Source organism: Xiphophorus hellerii, chromosome 17 (genome assembly GCF_003331165.1).
Source record: "Xiphophorus hellerii strain 12219 chromosome 17, Xiphophorus_hellerii-4.1, whole genome shotgun sequence".
NCBI lineage: Eukaryota > Metazoa > Chordata > Actinopteri > Cyprinodontiformes > Poeciliidae > Xiphophorus > Xiphophorus hellerii.
In genome coordinates, this window is record NC_045688.1 from 15611112 (window position 1) to 15626454 (window position 15343).

The 15343-nt window shown below is 40.4% G+C and overlaps 2 protein-coding genes across 3 annotated transcripts in view; one reads left to right on the plus strand and one right to left on the minus strand.

The window, feature by feature from the left end:
• slc5a8 (solute carrier family 5 member 8) overlaps positions 1–1647 on the minus strand; it is a 6423-nt gene extending 4776 nt beyond the window's left edge. Inside the window, exons 1-3 of the mRNA XM_032588971.1 lie at positions 1220–1647; positions 1021–1140; positions 1–27 (exon numbers count right to left, since the gene is read on the minus strand). Of these exons, the coding sequence (XP_032444862.1) occupies positions 1–27; positions 1021–1140; positions 1220–1450 (378 nt within the window). The 5' untranslated portion in view covers positions 1451–1647. The remainder of the gene's footprint in view (positions 28–1020; positions 1141–1219) is intronic.
• A 2280-nt stretch (positions 1648–3927) lies between these two features.
• utp20 (UTP20 small subunit processome component) overlaps positions 3928–15343 on the plus strand; it is a 31604-nt gene continuing 20188 nt past the window's right edge. The window contains exons 1-18 of one of the 2 annotated variants that reach the window (XM_032589011.1): positions 3928–4137; positions 4295–4375; positions 4456–4522; positions 5439–5571; positions 5679–5867; positions 6362–6443; positions 6530–6667; positions 7551–7706; positions 7786–7926; positions 8845–8979; positions 9064–9141; positions 9219–9397; positions 10444–10569; positions 13471–13559; positions 13768–13873; positions 13949–14099; positions 14982–15044; positions 15128–15295. In XM_032589011.1, the coding sequence (XP_032444902.1) occupies positions 4087–4137; positions 4295–4375; positions 4456–4522; positions 5439–5571; positions 5679–5867; positions 6362–6443; positions 6530–6667; positions 7551–7706; positions 7786–7926; positions 8845–8979; positions 9064–9141; positions 9219–9397; positions 10444–10569; positions 13471–13559; positions 13768–13873; positions 13949–14099; positions 14982–15044; positions 15128–15295 (2133 nt within the window). In that variant the 5' untranslated portion in view covers positions 3928–4086. The remainder of the gene's footprint in view (positions 4138–4294; positions 4376–4455; positions 4523–5438; positions 5572–5678; positions 5868–6361; positions 6444–6529; positions 6668–7550; positions 7707–7785; positions 7927–8844; positions 8980–9063; positions 9142–9218; positions 9398–10443; positions 10570–13470; positions 13560–13767; positions 13874–13948; positions 14100–14981; positions 15045–15127; positions 15296–15343) is intronic. The other variant, XM_032589012.1, reaches the window with a different exon arrangement.

The window sequence follows — 15343 nt, forward strand, 5'->3', positions numbered from 1 at the left end:
CGCTCTGTTGAAACGCAGCTCCAGGTACTAGATGGAAACAGATCCAACAGAAAGAAGATATGACTTTTAACATCCCAACATTCACCCTCCCAGGGTTTGCAGTTGTTTTAGTTCACCCATTGTCCCCCCCCCCCTGTGCAACACCCGGGTCTGTTCGGGACCCGAACAAAACCCTCCAGTGTCATGACCCTGAGAAATAATGAGATTTGGGTCAGTATAAAACAGGCTTGAATGCCGAAAATTATCAAATGTTACAAATGTTACAAAGGGGGGGGACATTGTGGGCTCCACAATGCCCCCCCCCCCCCCCCCCCCCCCCACACACACACACACACTTTTTTGTTGTTTTTTGTTGTTATTCTGACTGGGAACTTGAAAAATCAGACATCAAAATGCATCTTTGGATCAAAACACTTGTCTGCAAAATGCAGTTTGAGACAAAAAAAACCCTATTATTCTACTTTTGAAAAATAGTGCTTCGTTGTATTATGACCATCTTAAACTTAGACAAACTTTTTTAAAAAAAGGGGGAAAAAGGAAGCCAAATTTGTGAACAATCGAAATTTAGAGAATATTAGAAACTTTTACAACCACAACTATATCCTTCATTTATGATACACCCAATCTACTAAGTCACATGGTGCCCCTAGTTAAATTGTTTTTATTATTAATTTGGAAGACAAAATGTCATAAAAACAACTTAAATCTTTCCCACAATTTGACTAAATTTTATATTATGTTCTGAAAACATATAAAAACACAATTACCGTTTGGTTCTGAACCTTGATCTAGTCAGCTAACGTTTATAAGTTAGTTTTTTTTGTTTGTTTGTTTCGTTTTATTAAATCATAAAACAGCTTTGCCTTGCAGCAGACTCTAAGTTGAATAAGAAATGCATTGACGAAACATGTTTCGATAATTCCAAGTCCTGTAAGGCCTTTGAACGTTTCACTTAAGAACACGAGCGAGCTACACGGGTTACAAAGAATTATAAAACACCACGAGCCCAACCACTCTGACCTCGTACGTGCTCGTGATGCTCAGCTTGTAGAAGACCGGCAGGAAGACCTCGGAGGTCAGCAGCATTGTGACAACGTAGGAGACGGCGTAAAACGCGATGCTGGCTCCGTAGCGGTACACCTGCACACGAGTTGGAACCTGTTAAGGACGACGGAGGGCGAAGCCGTTTTCTGAACACGTCCGTCCCGCCTTGCCTCACCTCGGCTGGGTTCCCCAGCACCGTGATGGCCGACATGAAGCTGGCAGACAGGGACATGGAGACGGGCAGCGCGGTCAGCCTGCGGCCCCCCGTCAGGAAGTCCCCGGCGCTGCGCTGTCTCCTGTCGGTCCAGGCGAAGTAGACCCCGACGGCGGCGGACACCAGCAGCATGACCGCAAAAACCACATAGTCTGCTACAGCAAAAGAGCCGGCTACAGAGCTCCCTGACATTCTTTTTTCTTTCTTTCTTTCTGTTTTTTATTGTATTTTTTTTTAAAAACAATCTGCTTAGAAAGCAACTCAGCTCCTCCCCGGTGTGGTTTTTTTTTTTTTTTTTATTATTATTATTGAGAAACAGGCAGACCTCTGTGGATAAATGGAAGTCCTGGCACATCACCTGCTCACTCAACGCTGAGCTGAGAGCAGGGCCACAGACCGAAACCTTTTATGTGAGCGAGTGTGTGCGCATGAGTAGGGGTGTGTGTGTGTGTGAGAGAGAGAGACGGGGGGTGAGTGAGAAAGAATTCATGTGTAGCCAACAGGTCAAGAAATATTTGCGATATCAAAAAAAGTAATAATCAAAGTTCAAATATTTTTGTGACCTGCGTTTATTATTTATTTTAGGTATTTTTCCGCCCCCCACACAAGCAATGACAAAAAAGACACGTTTTGTAGTTGTTTGCGCCATTTCCCATCTGTTTTCTCCTGCTTCATTGTCATGTCTTATCCCAGACCGCGGTGTTCCCGTAGCAGCTGATAAGCAACCAGGAGTCAGACGACTCAGTTGAGTAAACTTAAGATTTCTTCAGATATTTTGGAATGTGCAAAAAAAAAAAAAAAAAAACTGGATTAAGCGTGTGTGTCCGGAATCGAGTAGATTAATTAGTGGAAAACACGCTAATTCCCAGTATCTGGATTTTTTTAAATGATTTTTTTATTTATTTATTTTTAAAAAAAATGTAAGCGCAAATATGATTTTGCATGGTTCATGTGCGACTTTTCAATCTGAAAAGAATTTCAAAGTTAAACTAAACAAAGGTGTGCTATTCAGAGCCAAAACTTCTATTATCCATGGAAATATTTCTCCACATTTTGATCCGCCGCAGCAAAAACTCTTGCTGCATTTAAAAGGCATTGAATACAAAAGAAAACCACACAATGATTATTATTTTGTTTTTGTAACGTCTGTGGTTAATGTGTGTTTTCAGGGGAAAAAAACTACACTCCCTCAAATTCAATTTAAAGATGCAATTTACCCACATTCCTTTCATGAAACGTCTTTTTCTTCTCTTGCCATTGTGTCCTGTCAAACCTGGAGGATGTAAACTGATGTTTTTGGGGTTTTTTTTACAGAATTTGCCTTTGAAATTTTAATAGAAGATTGAGCACATGTTTCTGTTGTTGTTGCTGTTTTAAATATGCAGAACTGAAAATGGAAGCGTTTGAAAAATACAAAAGTGTTGTAGAGATTTTTTTCCCCCCTACATCTTTTAGGCACGTTTTAATGTTTTCAAGCAATTATAATATATTTGAAAGATGGAAATGTCTGATGACGAAAAATCTAAAACAACAAAAGAGGCAAATACACACACCTCTTTTTGGTGTGTATTTGCAGAAAATAGATATTCTCTGTTTTTAAATGTCTAAAGAAATTTAAAAACAGAGGAAAGACCAAGCGACCGATCCATCATCAGGGTTCCACAGCTGTTCCTAAAGATTTGGGGCTCTGGTGAAACACAGTGAGTCATTATCTGTAAATGTAGAAGACATGTAACAGTGGTGAACCTTCCCTTAGTGGCTGACCCACCAGCTCATCAGTGACTCACACACACACACACACACACACACACACATCCACACACAGAGCAACCCAAAGCAACATGTATAGCAGTGCAGGCCTCACCTACCACAGCCAAAGTCAATGTTCATGATTCAACTATAAGTATTGGATGAAGCAAAAAATGGATCACAAGACCAAAACCACTCTGACCATAAATAACACAAAGGCAATTCAAGGTGCTTTACATGATTAGAAGTAAAAAAAACAACACAAAAACCCCCCATTTTTAAAAATTGCACCGATCCCCTTTTCTCACTTCCGGTAGCGAGATACAGATACCTGAAGTTTAGCATCAGCCGATACCGATCCGATAAAGAAAGTCAGAGCTGAATTGACTGAATTTAAAAAAATATATATATAAACACAGACCAAAATGTACACAAATGTCAATGTATTGATAACTCTACAGTACAACACACTCAAAACCTTCTTTCATGGTTCAGAAAGTGTGAAATAAATAACAAAGCATAGAATTAGACTTGACTCGATCTATCCTCTTGGATCCGTCCATATTCATGTCTGTGGATCAGTCACATTGTCACCGATACCCAATCTAGATTTTTTTTTTTTTTCAATGTCAGGAAAGATATTAACATCTGATCGGTGCATCTCTACTGAACATCCTTGTCTTAAAAACAACAACCTACTGAACCAAATTCACATCCAGACTCTATAAGAATGACACATAAAAATGAGTAGATGCTCATAAACTAACAAGCAACTTTTAAATCCGTGTCTTCGTGTAAAAAAGACGAAAGATGACACAGGCGAAACAACAAACGAACCCGGAAATTGTATGAGTCGCGCGCTCTCTGCTTAATCATCTTCGTTTCCGCCACGAGGAGCGTGTTTTTTTTCTTCTGTTTTACCCACAATGCTTTGTCCAACATGGCTGCTCCCATGTGTCGGCGTGTGTGTAAACAGTTGTAGCATTACCCGCAGCTAAAGAGAGAAACTGCAGCCCGTGTAACACGGTGAAATATTTATCTGCTTCCGGAATACTATCGCCCTCTGCTAGCGAGCAAAAATGAAGACGAAATCCAAGTCTTCGTATCACAAATCCGAGAATACCTACAGGGTGAGAGACTGGGAACTGGACGTAGCATGATGCTAATACGGCTTTTAATGTTGACCTGACACACACACACACATATATATATATGTATAGTTGTGGCGTAATAAGCTGAACGAGATTCATTTATCTCTGTTTTCAATTCTGCCTTATTCCTTTTCAGTTTCTCACATTTGCTGAACGACTCGCCAATGTGAACATTAATGTCGTCCACCGAATCGACAGAACTGGAGCTTACGCTGAGGTTTGATCCCGACAGTTCCTCTCCGTCTGACTGAGCTCCACTGTTTCTAATCTGACTGCAGCTTTTTGCTCTCTTCACAGGAGGTAGAGACTTACTTTTCAGAGGGCCTCACAAAATGGCGAGACCTCAACTTAACAGAGCATTTCAGTGAGTAACAAATCCCGCATCGCCTTTTTAGGTTTACTATGCATCGCGAACGCATCAGCACTCCTATTTTTGTGTTACAAACACACGCTTTGATGTATTTTATGTCGAAAACCAACAGAGGGTGGGAAAATGTTCACTATAAGGTTTCACTACTAACGATAAGGAGCAGTTAAAGGTTTGTGTTTTTATGTGGCATTAGCTGCGTCTGAATTAATCAAATTGAATTGACATTATGAAAATAAATTTGCTTAATGGAAACACCAATTTTGAAAAAAGAAAAATAAAACAACGGTTTTTTTTTTTATTTAAAAAAAATGAAAACAGTTTTGCTCTTGGATTAGCTGGTTTTTCAGCCAATGAAAACACTTTTATCGGATCACAACATGAGTCACGAGATCAAGAGCCGGAAGTTACTACTGGCAAAAATGACGAAAAAGAGAACAGGAAGTAGTATGGAGACGTCAATGGTTTGTTTTTGTTTTGTTTTTTTGCGAAGTTGTGTGTCATTCCAACATGTTGAATCCAAAGCTCTTCTGTAATACGGCAGACTACAATTTCCACAAAACCTATTTGTCCACAAAAACCTTTTGTCTTATTCAGAGGAGACAAACGCGTCTATCAGCCATCAGAGGACGTCTCCTCTGATGGCTGATAGGTAGATGGGATTATGAATATATTTCATGCAACTGTTTACATTCGTCGGCTGCCATTATTTTTGAATGACTTTATATCTTGAACAAGCTTATTCACGCATGGCTTTAATTTAATTTCTTACTTAATTGAAACACTGCAATTGCTAAATTGTGTGGTTGGTTTTTTTTACGTTATATAGAATATAGAAAAGTATTTGCGCACATTTGTAATGAAAAAGCAACTGGTGATGTCTCTCTCTCTTTTTTTCTTCCTTTTTTCTCAGCTACATTTTTAAAAGAGGTGTCGAACAAGAGCCAGTCCTTCAACATGCTGGTTTTCCACCAGGAGTCCATAGTGGAAAGCCTGAAAACTCACCTGGGAGTCAAGAACAGTTTGGCCTACCAGCCCCTACTGGAGTAAGCTTTCCGCCCTCGCAATCCAACATTTTACCAGGTGTATTTAAGTTCCACACACCAACATTTTCATCTTTTTAAAAAAATCCTTTGTTGTTCCTTCTCTCCAGTCTGGTGGTGCAGCTGGCCAGAGACCTGCAGACAGACTTTTATCCACACTTCCCCGACTTTTTCCTCCTCCTCACCTCCCTGCTGGACACCAAGGACACTGAGGTGCTGGAGTGGGCTTTCACCTGCCTCTCCTACCTCTACAAGTACCTGTGGAGGCTCATGGTGAAGGACATGACCAACATTTACAGGTGATGGTTAATCCTCTCACAATGAGCAATAAGTCATTTAATTGCGTGACAAATCGAAATGAATCATTTTCATTTAATGTTGTTCTAAAGTTGGCATTTTGAGAAATGAAAGTGGGCACAACCTGCCACTTTAGCCTGTATTCCCTGTCTACGCTGAATCATTGTTACTTTTTGGAAATGCAATTTTGGTCATAATACATTTTAAATTATTGTTGTTGTAACTATCGCTTGTTTATTTTGGTTATTTAACATTCTTTCTAGTTCCAGTGTTAAATTAAAGTTTTGCTTTACATTTGAGTTACTATACCATATTATTTTAGTTCAAAATGGTCTCAAAATGACAATATTCTCATTTGATTTCTTTCCCCTGACTTTCCTATTTAACGGTTATTCTAAAAGCAATGTGTGTGTTTCTGCAGCAGCCTTCAGGGATTGTTGTTTGCAGATTTGAGCAGTTGACTTTACTGTTTTAAAGCGATGCCTTCCTTCCACAGTCTTTACAGCACACTGCTGGCACACAAGAAAGAGCACATCCGCAACTTTGCAGCCGAGAGCTTCTCTTTCTTGATGAGAAAGGTGGGTCACTTTGCCCTTCACAAATACTATGTAGCTTTCTTTCTTTTTAAATACCCACGTATTATTATGTTTTTGTTTGTTGACAGGTTCCAGATCTCGACGCTTTGATGAATCACATGTTCTCCGACCTGGACCAGCACCCTGACAAGGTGAAGGGCGCGGGTCAGCTGCTCTTCGAGATGTGCAAAGGCGTCCGGAAGATGTTCCACTCCTGTGCCGCCACAGTAAGTCACGCTTTTAGCTTCATTTCTCGCGCTTGAGACGAGAAGGGATTGAAATCTAAGGGGGAAATACGCTTTCAGACAAGCTGAAGGAACATTTTTGATGTCTTACTGGTTCTTTTTCTTCAGCCATCCTGCGCTGACTTCCTTTCTAGCTGATTCAGTATGTTAATTAAACAAAAGCATAATAAAATAGTTTCACCAATACTTGTTAAATCAGGCCAAAGGGTTAGTAATAAAGCTGTTTAACACGTACTAATAAACGTTTCAGACGTTTCCTGTCTGAAACGTCAACATGGAGGAAACTGCTCCCACTCTTCTCAGTTTGATTGGTGGCATTAATTGATCGTCCTAACATCCTACCACAATCGGGTCAGACAGTTTCAAGCCTGGACTTTGACTAGGCCATTCCGACAGCTTGAATCTTTTCTTTTCCAAGCCGCCCTTGCACGTTTTTTGTTTTTCTTCTTCTGTGAAATATGTGCAAAATAAGCCCAGATGATCGTCACCTTACTCCACTTTTAAAACATTTTCACAAATTGTCAGGTTGCTCACAAGCATCATTGAATTTCATTTAAATCTTTTTCATTTTTTTTCTGCTGTTGCGATAAACCAACACCAAGTATCATGTATTTGTGAAAAATGCATTTTTATTAACATTTCTGAGATATAAAATCTAAAAAGTGCGGCATGCTGTTTGTCTTCAGCCCATGTGAGTCTGCACTAAATCCTAAAGACGTTTTCATGGCATTCTGCATCATGTTCTGAGAATACCTTAATGTGATATAATGTGGAGTAAATAGAAAATAACAGCATGTGATAAATGCATTGATCTGTGATTTGGTCTATAGAGCTGCAGTAAGACTCATATTTTGACTCTCTTCAGGCTCTTCCTGTTGCGTGGCGGAAGCTCGGCCCCACAACCAGCCGGGGCGTCTCTCTGCCTTGGAACGCCGTCAGGGACGCTCTGGATCACATGGTCCAGGCGGCTGCCGGCTATGTAGACAAGGAGCACTTCCTGGTTCTATGGGAGTCGCTGCAGGTCAGACCTTTGTTGCAAAGAGAAACCCACTCGGTGGTTTAGAACAGGAAGTTGGGATTCACTTGTCCTCCGGTCTCAGGTCAGTGTGGAGGAGCTGTCGGAGGCCGCAGGGAAAACGGACGAGGCAGCGGAGCAGCTGGAGAGGCTGCTGTTTGTTCTCCACACCCTGGTGTCCCACAGGGGCGGAGCTAAAGTCACCAACCCGGAGACAGTCTGCGAGGTTAGGGAGCGTTCGGATTGGTCGGCTTATAAGCAGAGCTGGGCGATATGGCTTCAAAATATAACCTTCGAATTTGTATTTATTTATTTATTTATTTATTTTTTTGCTATCTTTTCTTTAAAAAAATTAATTAAAAAAGACAGAAAATATTTTCAATAAGTGACTTTTGTTTCAATCATCCCTTCTGTCAATTGAAGTATTCAATATGCAGAACAAGAATGTCTGTTTAACTTAATATTAGAAGTTCTAAAATTACAAGGAAAACGTTTTGAGAAAAAAAATCTTCTAGAATCATCCATATCTGACGTGACCAGCGTAGTCCGTCCGGTTCTTTCTTCCACATAGATTCAGTCGTTTGCACGATCGTTTCAAATCCCGCTGCTGAAAATGAGGATTAAAAGATCCTTATTTTAAATTTAGCTATTTTTCATGTTGTAGTTCTGCCACTTAATTTTCCTAATATTCCGACTCTATGCTGGTAAAGGTAAAACTTTATACTCACATTAGTTCGACTTTATTCTCATACGACTGTATTCTTGCAATATTGTGACTTTATTCTCGGAATTAAAAAAAATAAATAAATCAGAGTCTAACCATAATATTTTGTCAGAAAGTTGATCTGAATCCAAAGTCCAAATAAACAGAATTTGTACAACACGCTTGTCAAACAAGATGGCCGCCCTGGGTGTGCTGACATCACTTTGAACTGTGGAAACCCACAGAATGCACAGCTGCAAAGAAATTCAGAATCTCCAATAATTATATCTTCAAAACCCCAAAATTTGATTAACCGATCAATTTGATTAATCAACAAAATCGATAAATCGGCCAGTCGTACTTGTAAGGTCTTAAAATGTCTCCTTTCCAAACCATGTAGATAAAACTTTTTGATTGTTTCTTGGCCTGTCTGATGTTCAGATGTGCGTGCGGCTGATAGACAGCTCCTCCCTGTCGGCCTCCTGCTCCCGCCTCCTCCTCCAGATCGTTTCCTCTCTGCTGCTCGGGGAGAACCTCCGCCTGCCCAGCGCGCTCATCCAACAAACGGTCCACAAGGTGCAGCAGCAAACCTAAAACCTCAACGTTCCCGTCCCCCTTTCTGCCTTAAAATCTGCTTCATCCCCTCCGTCTGCTCACCAGATATTCGGCAGCAGGCTGCAGCAGGATCTGATCCTGGAGTTCAGCAAGGAGATGTTCACCATGAACCAGTTCGAACAGGTGGGTTTCCAATGGTTTCCTGAGCGCTCTCTTGTGTTTCCCGTCCACTCTCTCTTACGGACTGAATTCGCTCCCAGCTCTTCCTCCCCAGCCTGCTGCGCTTCGCCGCCGGGTTGCTGGGACGTGGAGACGCCCCGTCGCGGCACGGCGCTCTCCACGCGCTGGTCGAGCTGATCCTCGCCAAAGCCCCGCCCCCCACCGACGGCTCCATGGCCTTTGAAACCTACCCGCTTCTGTTCACCGGTCAGATTACCAGGTGAGATATTACTTCCAGAAGCTTCTAACTGTCCCATCATCAGGATTTTATATATTTGTAAAAAAAAAAAAAACGAAGCCCAGGTTGTATGTTGAGGTCGTTCTTGTTCTGTATTTAGCTCAATTAATCTTCTAATCACTGACTAACTTTACTGTCCCTAAAGAAAATGATTCCCACAACAAAAAGAGTTAAACATGATTAATCGTCAACTAAGTTTGTAATTGATTAATCAAATTAACAGTGATTATTCATCAGCTAATTTGGTAATCAATTAATTGGATTAATCTGGATTAATCGTCAGCTAATTTCATAATCGATTAATTGTTAACTAGATCATATAGACACAGAAAGAGACAAGTTGATGAAAGAACGATACACTCAGAGCACTAATTAGGCCTGAACTGTACAAAATTATATACATTTTGTATTTAAGATAAAGAAATACCTTCATCTTTAAACACGTTCTACCCGTAAATCATGAAATGGTATAGTTTTATATTCACCTGGTTCAAATTCTGGAAAAAAATCTCCTGTTAATCAACTTTTGCTATGAGGAAAAGTTAAATATATAATGTTAATTAAAAAAAAAAAAAAAAAATATTGATTTGCATCTTTTATTTATTTATAATATTGTGTAAAAGAAGCTTAAATGAAATCTCTGCAGAATGTGGCAATTTTTTTTATGTATTAATTGTTATAAATTGATAGATTAATCGATAGCTAAAATAATGCTCAGTTGCAGGATGCTGGGAATAACAATGATGTGTTTATGGTTATGTGAAGTGTTAGCATGAGCTGGAACAAAGTGCACAACTATTCTCTAACAAACCTCTGTAGCCTGAGGGAATTGCTTACGGTGGATGTTATTTAGGGGTATCAGAGTAAAGGGGGTCGAGTTCAGTTCATATCCATGGCACACTTTTTATTTGTGGGAAAAAAAAACATTCTTTGGAAATCCTTGAATCATTTTCCTTCATTTGACATTTGTCACATGGAATCCTAATAAAGTATATTAAAGTCAATCTTTTTTTGTTTTCTGCTGTTAGCAGCAAGGAGGCAGACCAGCAGACGGTTCCAGAGCTGGTTCTGTCCCTGATCAGACTCCCAGAGGAGCGCCCCGTCTCTGACCTGTCGCTGCCCTGGGCCGCCCTGGTTCTGCTGGCGCACCTCAGGTAAAACAACGAAACCTGTCGCGATAAGCAGTTGGTCAATTAATCATGTAATAAATTAAAACGAGCTCAATAATTTCCATTTCCACAATTAATATGTTTTGGAGGGCAATTTTGTTTACAGACGGTTTTGGTCGTGTGTGGTAATTATTTCAATTTTATTTGTAGTTGTTGTGTTTTTATTCTTTCATATTTAAAATGTCGTCCTGGTCCAGTGTTATGTGTTCTTTACAAAATGAAAAATTGTATTGGTCGTAGAGAGGGCGAACTTGCGTTATTATGCCATTATCATTTTCATTCATAAATCCACTCCACAGGCCAAAACTGAAACTAGACTATAATGAAAACCAAAACTGATTATGGAGGCCCAGAGTTCTCTCACCTCGCCCCCAACTCTCCTATAAATCTAAGATGCCACAGACCCATGTTGTAGTAGATCTACTGTGGCTGCTTTCCTCTCCTGTTTTTATATTGGCGCAGACAAGAGGGAGTGATGGCCTTTTTAAAACGCCTCCACAGTGAAATCGGTTCCTCTGGGTTATTCTCTTCTTCAGAAATGTTGTCAGCCAGGACAACATCTTCTTTCACAGTTTTTTCCTCTTGATCGTTCAGCATTTCGGAGGAAGCTGCAAGTTGTGTCTCCTGTTGCTGAAACACTGTCTGGAGGTTCTCTGTTTTTGTTTCTAAAACCGTTTGTGGTGCCAGAGTCTTGGCATTTTTGCCAGAATCTTGAGTTTCACAGGTTTCCAGCTCAATCGCAGCTTTCTTTGCTGCCTTTCTCCTTTTCTTATATCTAGTTTTCCTAGACAGCTTTTTCTCCACTTGCTGCTCTGCGTTTTGTTGTGTTTCTAAGACCTTCTCTGCTTCAGTAACTTGTAGTTTAGGGAGCAACTCTTCATTCAGATAAATCTCATTTTTGACAGTGGCTGTTTGATCCTCAGCTATTTCTCTTGTTGAGGCCATTTTTTCACTGTTTTGTTTCAGCTCTGTGATCTCTGTGTCCAGCATGCTTTGCTTGAGTTCAGCATTTAGCTTTTCGTACAGCTGGAGCTGTGCAAAGCAGCGTTCGTAGTTTTTCTCTGCCAGGATTCTTTTTTCAATTTCCTCCGATAGAGATGCCTGGGTTTTCCATAATTCTTGGAGCAGAACCTGGATGTCATCTTGTTTGGGAGCTACCTGGTCCCCAGAACAGAACCAGAGCAGAACCAGCCTTTTTTATCAGGCTGTTGAGCCTTTTTAGGTCCCTGGCTTTGGTGCTGCTGCCCCAACAGATGATGGTTGAAGAGACGACGCTCTCAACGACAGACTTATAGAACAACTGCAGCAGGTTTAGCTTCCTTCCTCAAAAAGGAAAGAATAGACAAGCTGATTGTCTATTCACAATAGCACTTTTTAGAAACTGTACATCTCAAGAGAAAACAATATCTTGACTTTAAAAGAGCTGAAAAGGCCCATAAAGCTTGAAGCTGATAAGTCGTTAGGGTTAAGGTCATATTATTTTAAATAAACAACAAAAAAAATCAGGCTTTAGTTTTTTTTAAATTTTTTGTATGTTTTTCTGCCATCTGGTGTTTATAAGCAATATGAATCACCTTAAACCTGTTGCTAGGCAACATTCAAACAGGGCAACCATTTCCTGGATTCTTTTGGGTTTAGTTCTATTCTGTGTTTTTCTCTCTGTGTTTCTCAGATTTTAGGCTCAGTAGTCCCACCCAGCTGATCCGCGTCCCTCAGACTCACCGGGTTTTTGAAAAATCATTCCCTCTGCTTTTGGATGGTGGGGAGCTGGGAAGAGTTTTGGCTGATTAAAATCACAAAATTTCAAATACCTTTAAACCTTGAATTGTCAGATAAGTTGAAAGGGAGCACAGACAAGGAGGAAATTTAAACTATTCCTTTCGTTACACATAAGCAGTACAAGGAGATTTTTAGTTCATATCCCTAACACCAACATCAGGGATATTTCTTACCTGCAGCCATTACTCAGTGGTCCCAAATCTTCTTTTAAATGAAAGTTTGCATTTCATTTAAAAATCAAAGTCCCAGAGACTGGAGCAAGAGAAGAGAGGTGCAGAATCCAGGTTGCTGGAAGTCTGAGTTCACACAATCAGTGATGATTTGGGTTGCTCTTTTTGTGTTGGTTCTTTGTTTTTTTTTGTTTTTATTTTGCAAATAACACCACTTACTAGGTAAATGATATGAAAATGGTAAAAGAAATGATAACTCTCCATGTAATTTCTCAATATTGAGAAACGACATTCAGAAACGTTTCTCAGTATCGTTTCTCTGGAGGTGTGGACTCTGTTGACGCTTTAAACGTTACCCAGAGATCTACTTCTCTGAGGATACTGGCAGTTTGAGAATTTATTCAGTGAACAATGAAGTCCTTTAGTATTCAATTCAGTGGAGTCGGGTCAAAAATACATAATGTTGTATAACATTTCATCTCAGTATCTTGAAAAACTCAACGTGGATAAAAATTAGGAGGGCAAATAAGTTTTGGTCGTGTGTGGTATTTATTTCAATTTTATTTGTATTTGTTGGTTGTTGTGTTTTTATTTTTTCATATTTAAAATATCTTCCTGGACCAGCGTTAAGTGTTCTTTACAAAATGAAGAATTGTATTGGTCGTAGAGAGGGCGAACTTGCGTTATTATGCCATTATCATTACATTACTTGAAAATGGCCTCAAAACAAGAATATTATCGTTTATCGCAATAATTACTGAGAGATTGTATCACCCAGCAAAATGTGTTATTGTGAAAGGCCAAGAAACAACTCCAATGTCACACAACACACAGCGGCTTTCATCTAGTGGGAGAATCTGCCATATTGTCACAGTTTTATCCAGTTTTAGTACTTAAGTTATGTCTCTCTTTGTGTTTTTTGTTTTGTTTTTTTTAGACCTTTGTCTCCTGCTGCAGTCCTCCCTTCTGTAGCAGCTTTTTTAAATCACCTTCTCCAGGACATCGAGGCGGAGAAAATGGGAAAAGGTATGCGAGCATGCCAGCGGTTTCCCTTTCAAGCCGTGCTGTACAATCCGGTAGAAAGATGTTTTCACGCTGTCATGAAAAGTAGCGCAAAGGTTTTTAAAGTAGAACCCAATGGAGATCGATGATTATTAAATTATCTCGTCTGTAAAGACGCAGCAAATCCTGTTGTGAGATGTAAACAAAGTCTGAATGTGTTTTCTTCTTCCAGCTGCTCTGTTTGTAGCCAGACAGGCTCTGAGCTGCCTCCTCTCATTGGACAGCTCTGCCCATCTGCTCTCCCTGCTGTCTGTGGACAAGGTCCACTCTGTCCTGCGGTATGCACGGCCTCTATTTTGTAATAATTTGATACTTGATATTTCTCTTTAACGTCGTCCCTGTCGCTCCTGCAGGCGGTTTCCCACAGACATCTCGGCTCTGTTGCTAGGAGACCTGTACTACACCCGCCTGTCGCTCAGTGGCGCATCGGAGCATCTGTCCCACGCTGTCCTGCTGGAGATCTACGACAAACTGCACTCCAACCTCTCCTCAAACGTTTCCAAGGTTTGTTTCCAACTAAACAAAAAATATTCTGACAAATTTTTACAACGGTGCAAAAAAAAAAATCTATCGAGTTACAATTAATTGTTGATTGATGGTTTATTATATTAAAATTAGTTCCAATGATAACTAATAACGTCCGCTTAAACCGCCTTTTAGTGTTGTAATTCGGCCGCCACCCAGCAGAGGGCGCCACTGGTCACCCTTAAACGGAGCCAGATACAGAATTAAAAATGGCGGAGCTATTCCACAACAGGAGAGAGAAACAGTCGAAACGGAGTCCGTTGGTGGAAGGAAAATGCACTTTTTATGGTTCTGTTTTGAAATATAAACACTCAACAAGTTCCTTGAGTTAAAACGTTAATAGCGCTCATTCAGTCGTGCTTATATAGCGAAGTGGCTTCAACTTCTCGACCATAAATTATTTCTCTGCTATAAATTCGATAAAGCTAGCTCTCCTCTTTACAGGCGGTACTTGAAAATCTCTGTTTGTGGGAGATTTAGTGTTTTCATATATTTTATTTATTTCAGCATTATATTCAGCAAAATAAAAAGTTTCTGTTTTGTTGCAAATATGCATACATTTAATCACGTGAGATAACCACAATTAAATGTTTATTCAGTCAGTATTTAACCCAACTGACACCAAAATGTGTATATAACGTGCTTTAAAAAAAATAAAAAATTCAGCAGTATGAAAAATGTAACCCTTCATGTTATGGAAAGACAGTCGACCCTCCTAATACAAGAGAAAACTCAGGTTTTTAAGAAAATGGCCGTTACCAATTAGTCAGACAAGAACGATCAACTTTAGATAAACTCATTAATCAATAACTTGCATCCCTATTTGCAACAATGAATGAATTAATTAATTTCCACCCGCAGATCCGCCTGCTGACGCTGAGGATCTTCTCCCAGTTTGAGGCTGAGCTCCCTCCGCAGAGCGAGGTATTGCTGCTGATCGACTCTCGCTGCCTCTAAGGTGCTAGATGCTAAGGTGTCGGTAACCTTTTTCATTTTTCTCTCTTCAGGATGACGAGAGTGTGGAGGCGCAGTCGGTGTTCGCCGTCTGCCTGTTGGCTGAGCTGGTCCCAGCGTCGGTGCAGGACTACAGGGAGAAGCTGCTCCACCTGCGGAAGCTGAGGCATGACCTGGTGCAGCGCTGCCTGCCGCGGGGGCCGCCCGCCACCTTCCAGCAGGTACCCGCTGCCATCACCACCTACAGTAGCAACATTTAATTTCCCTTT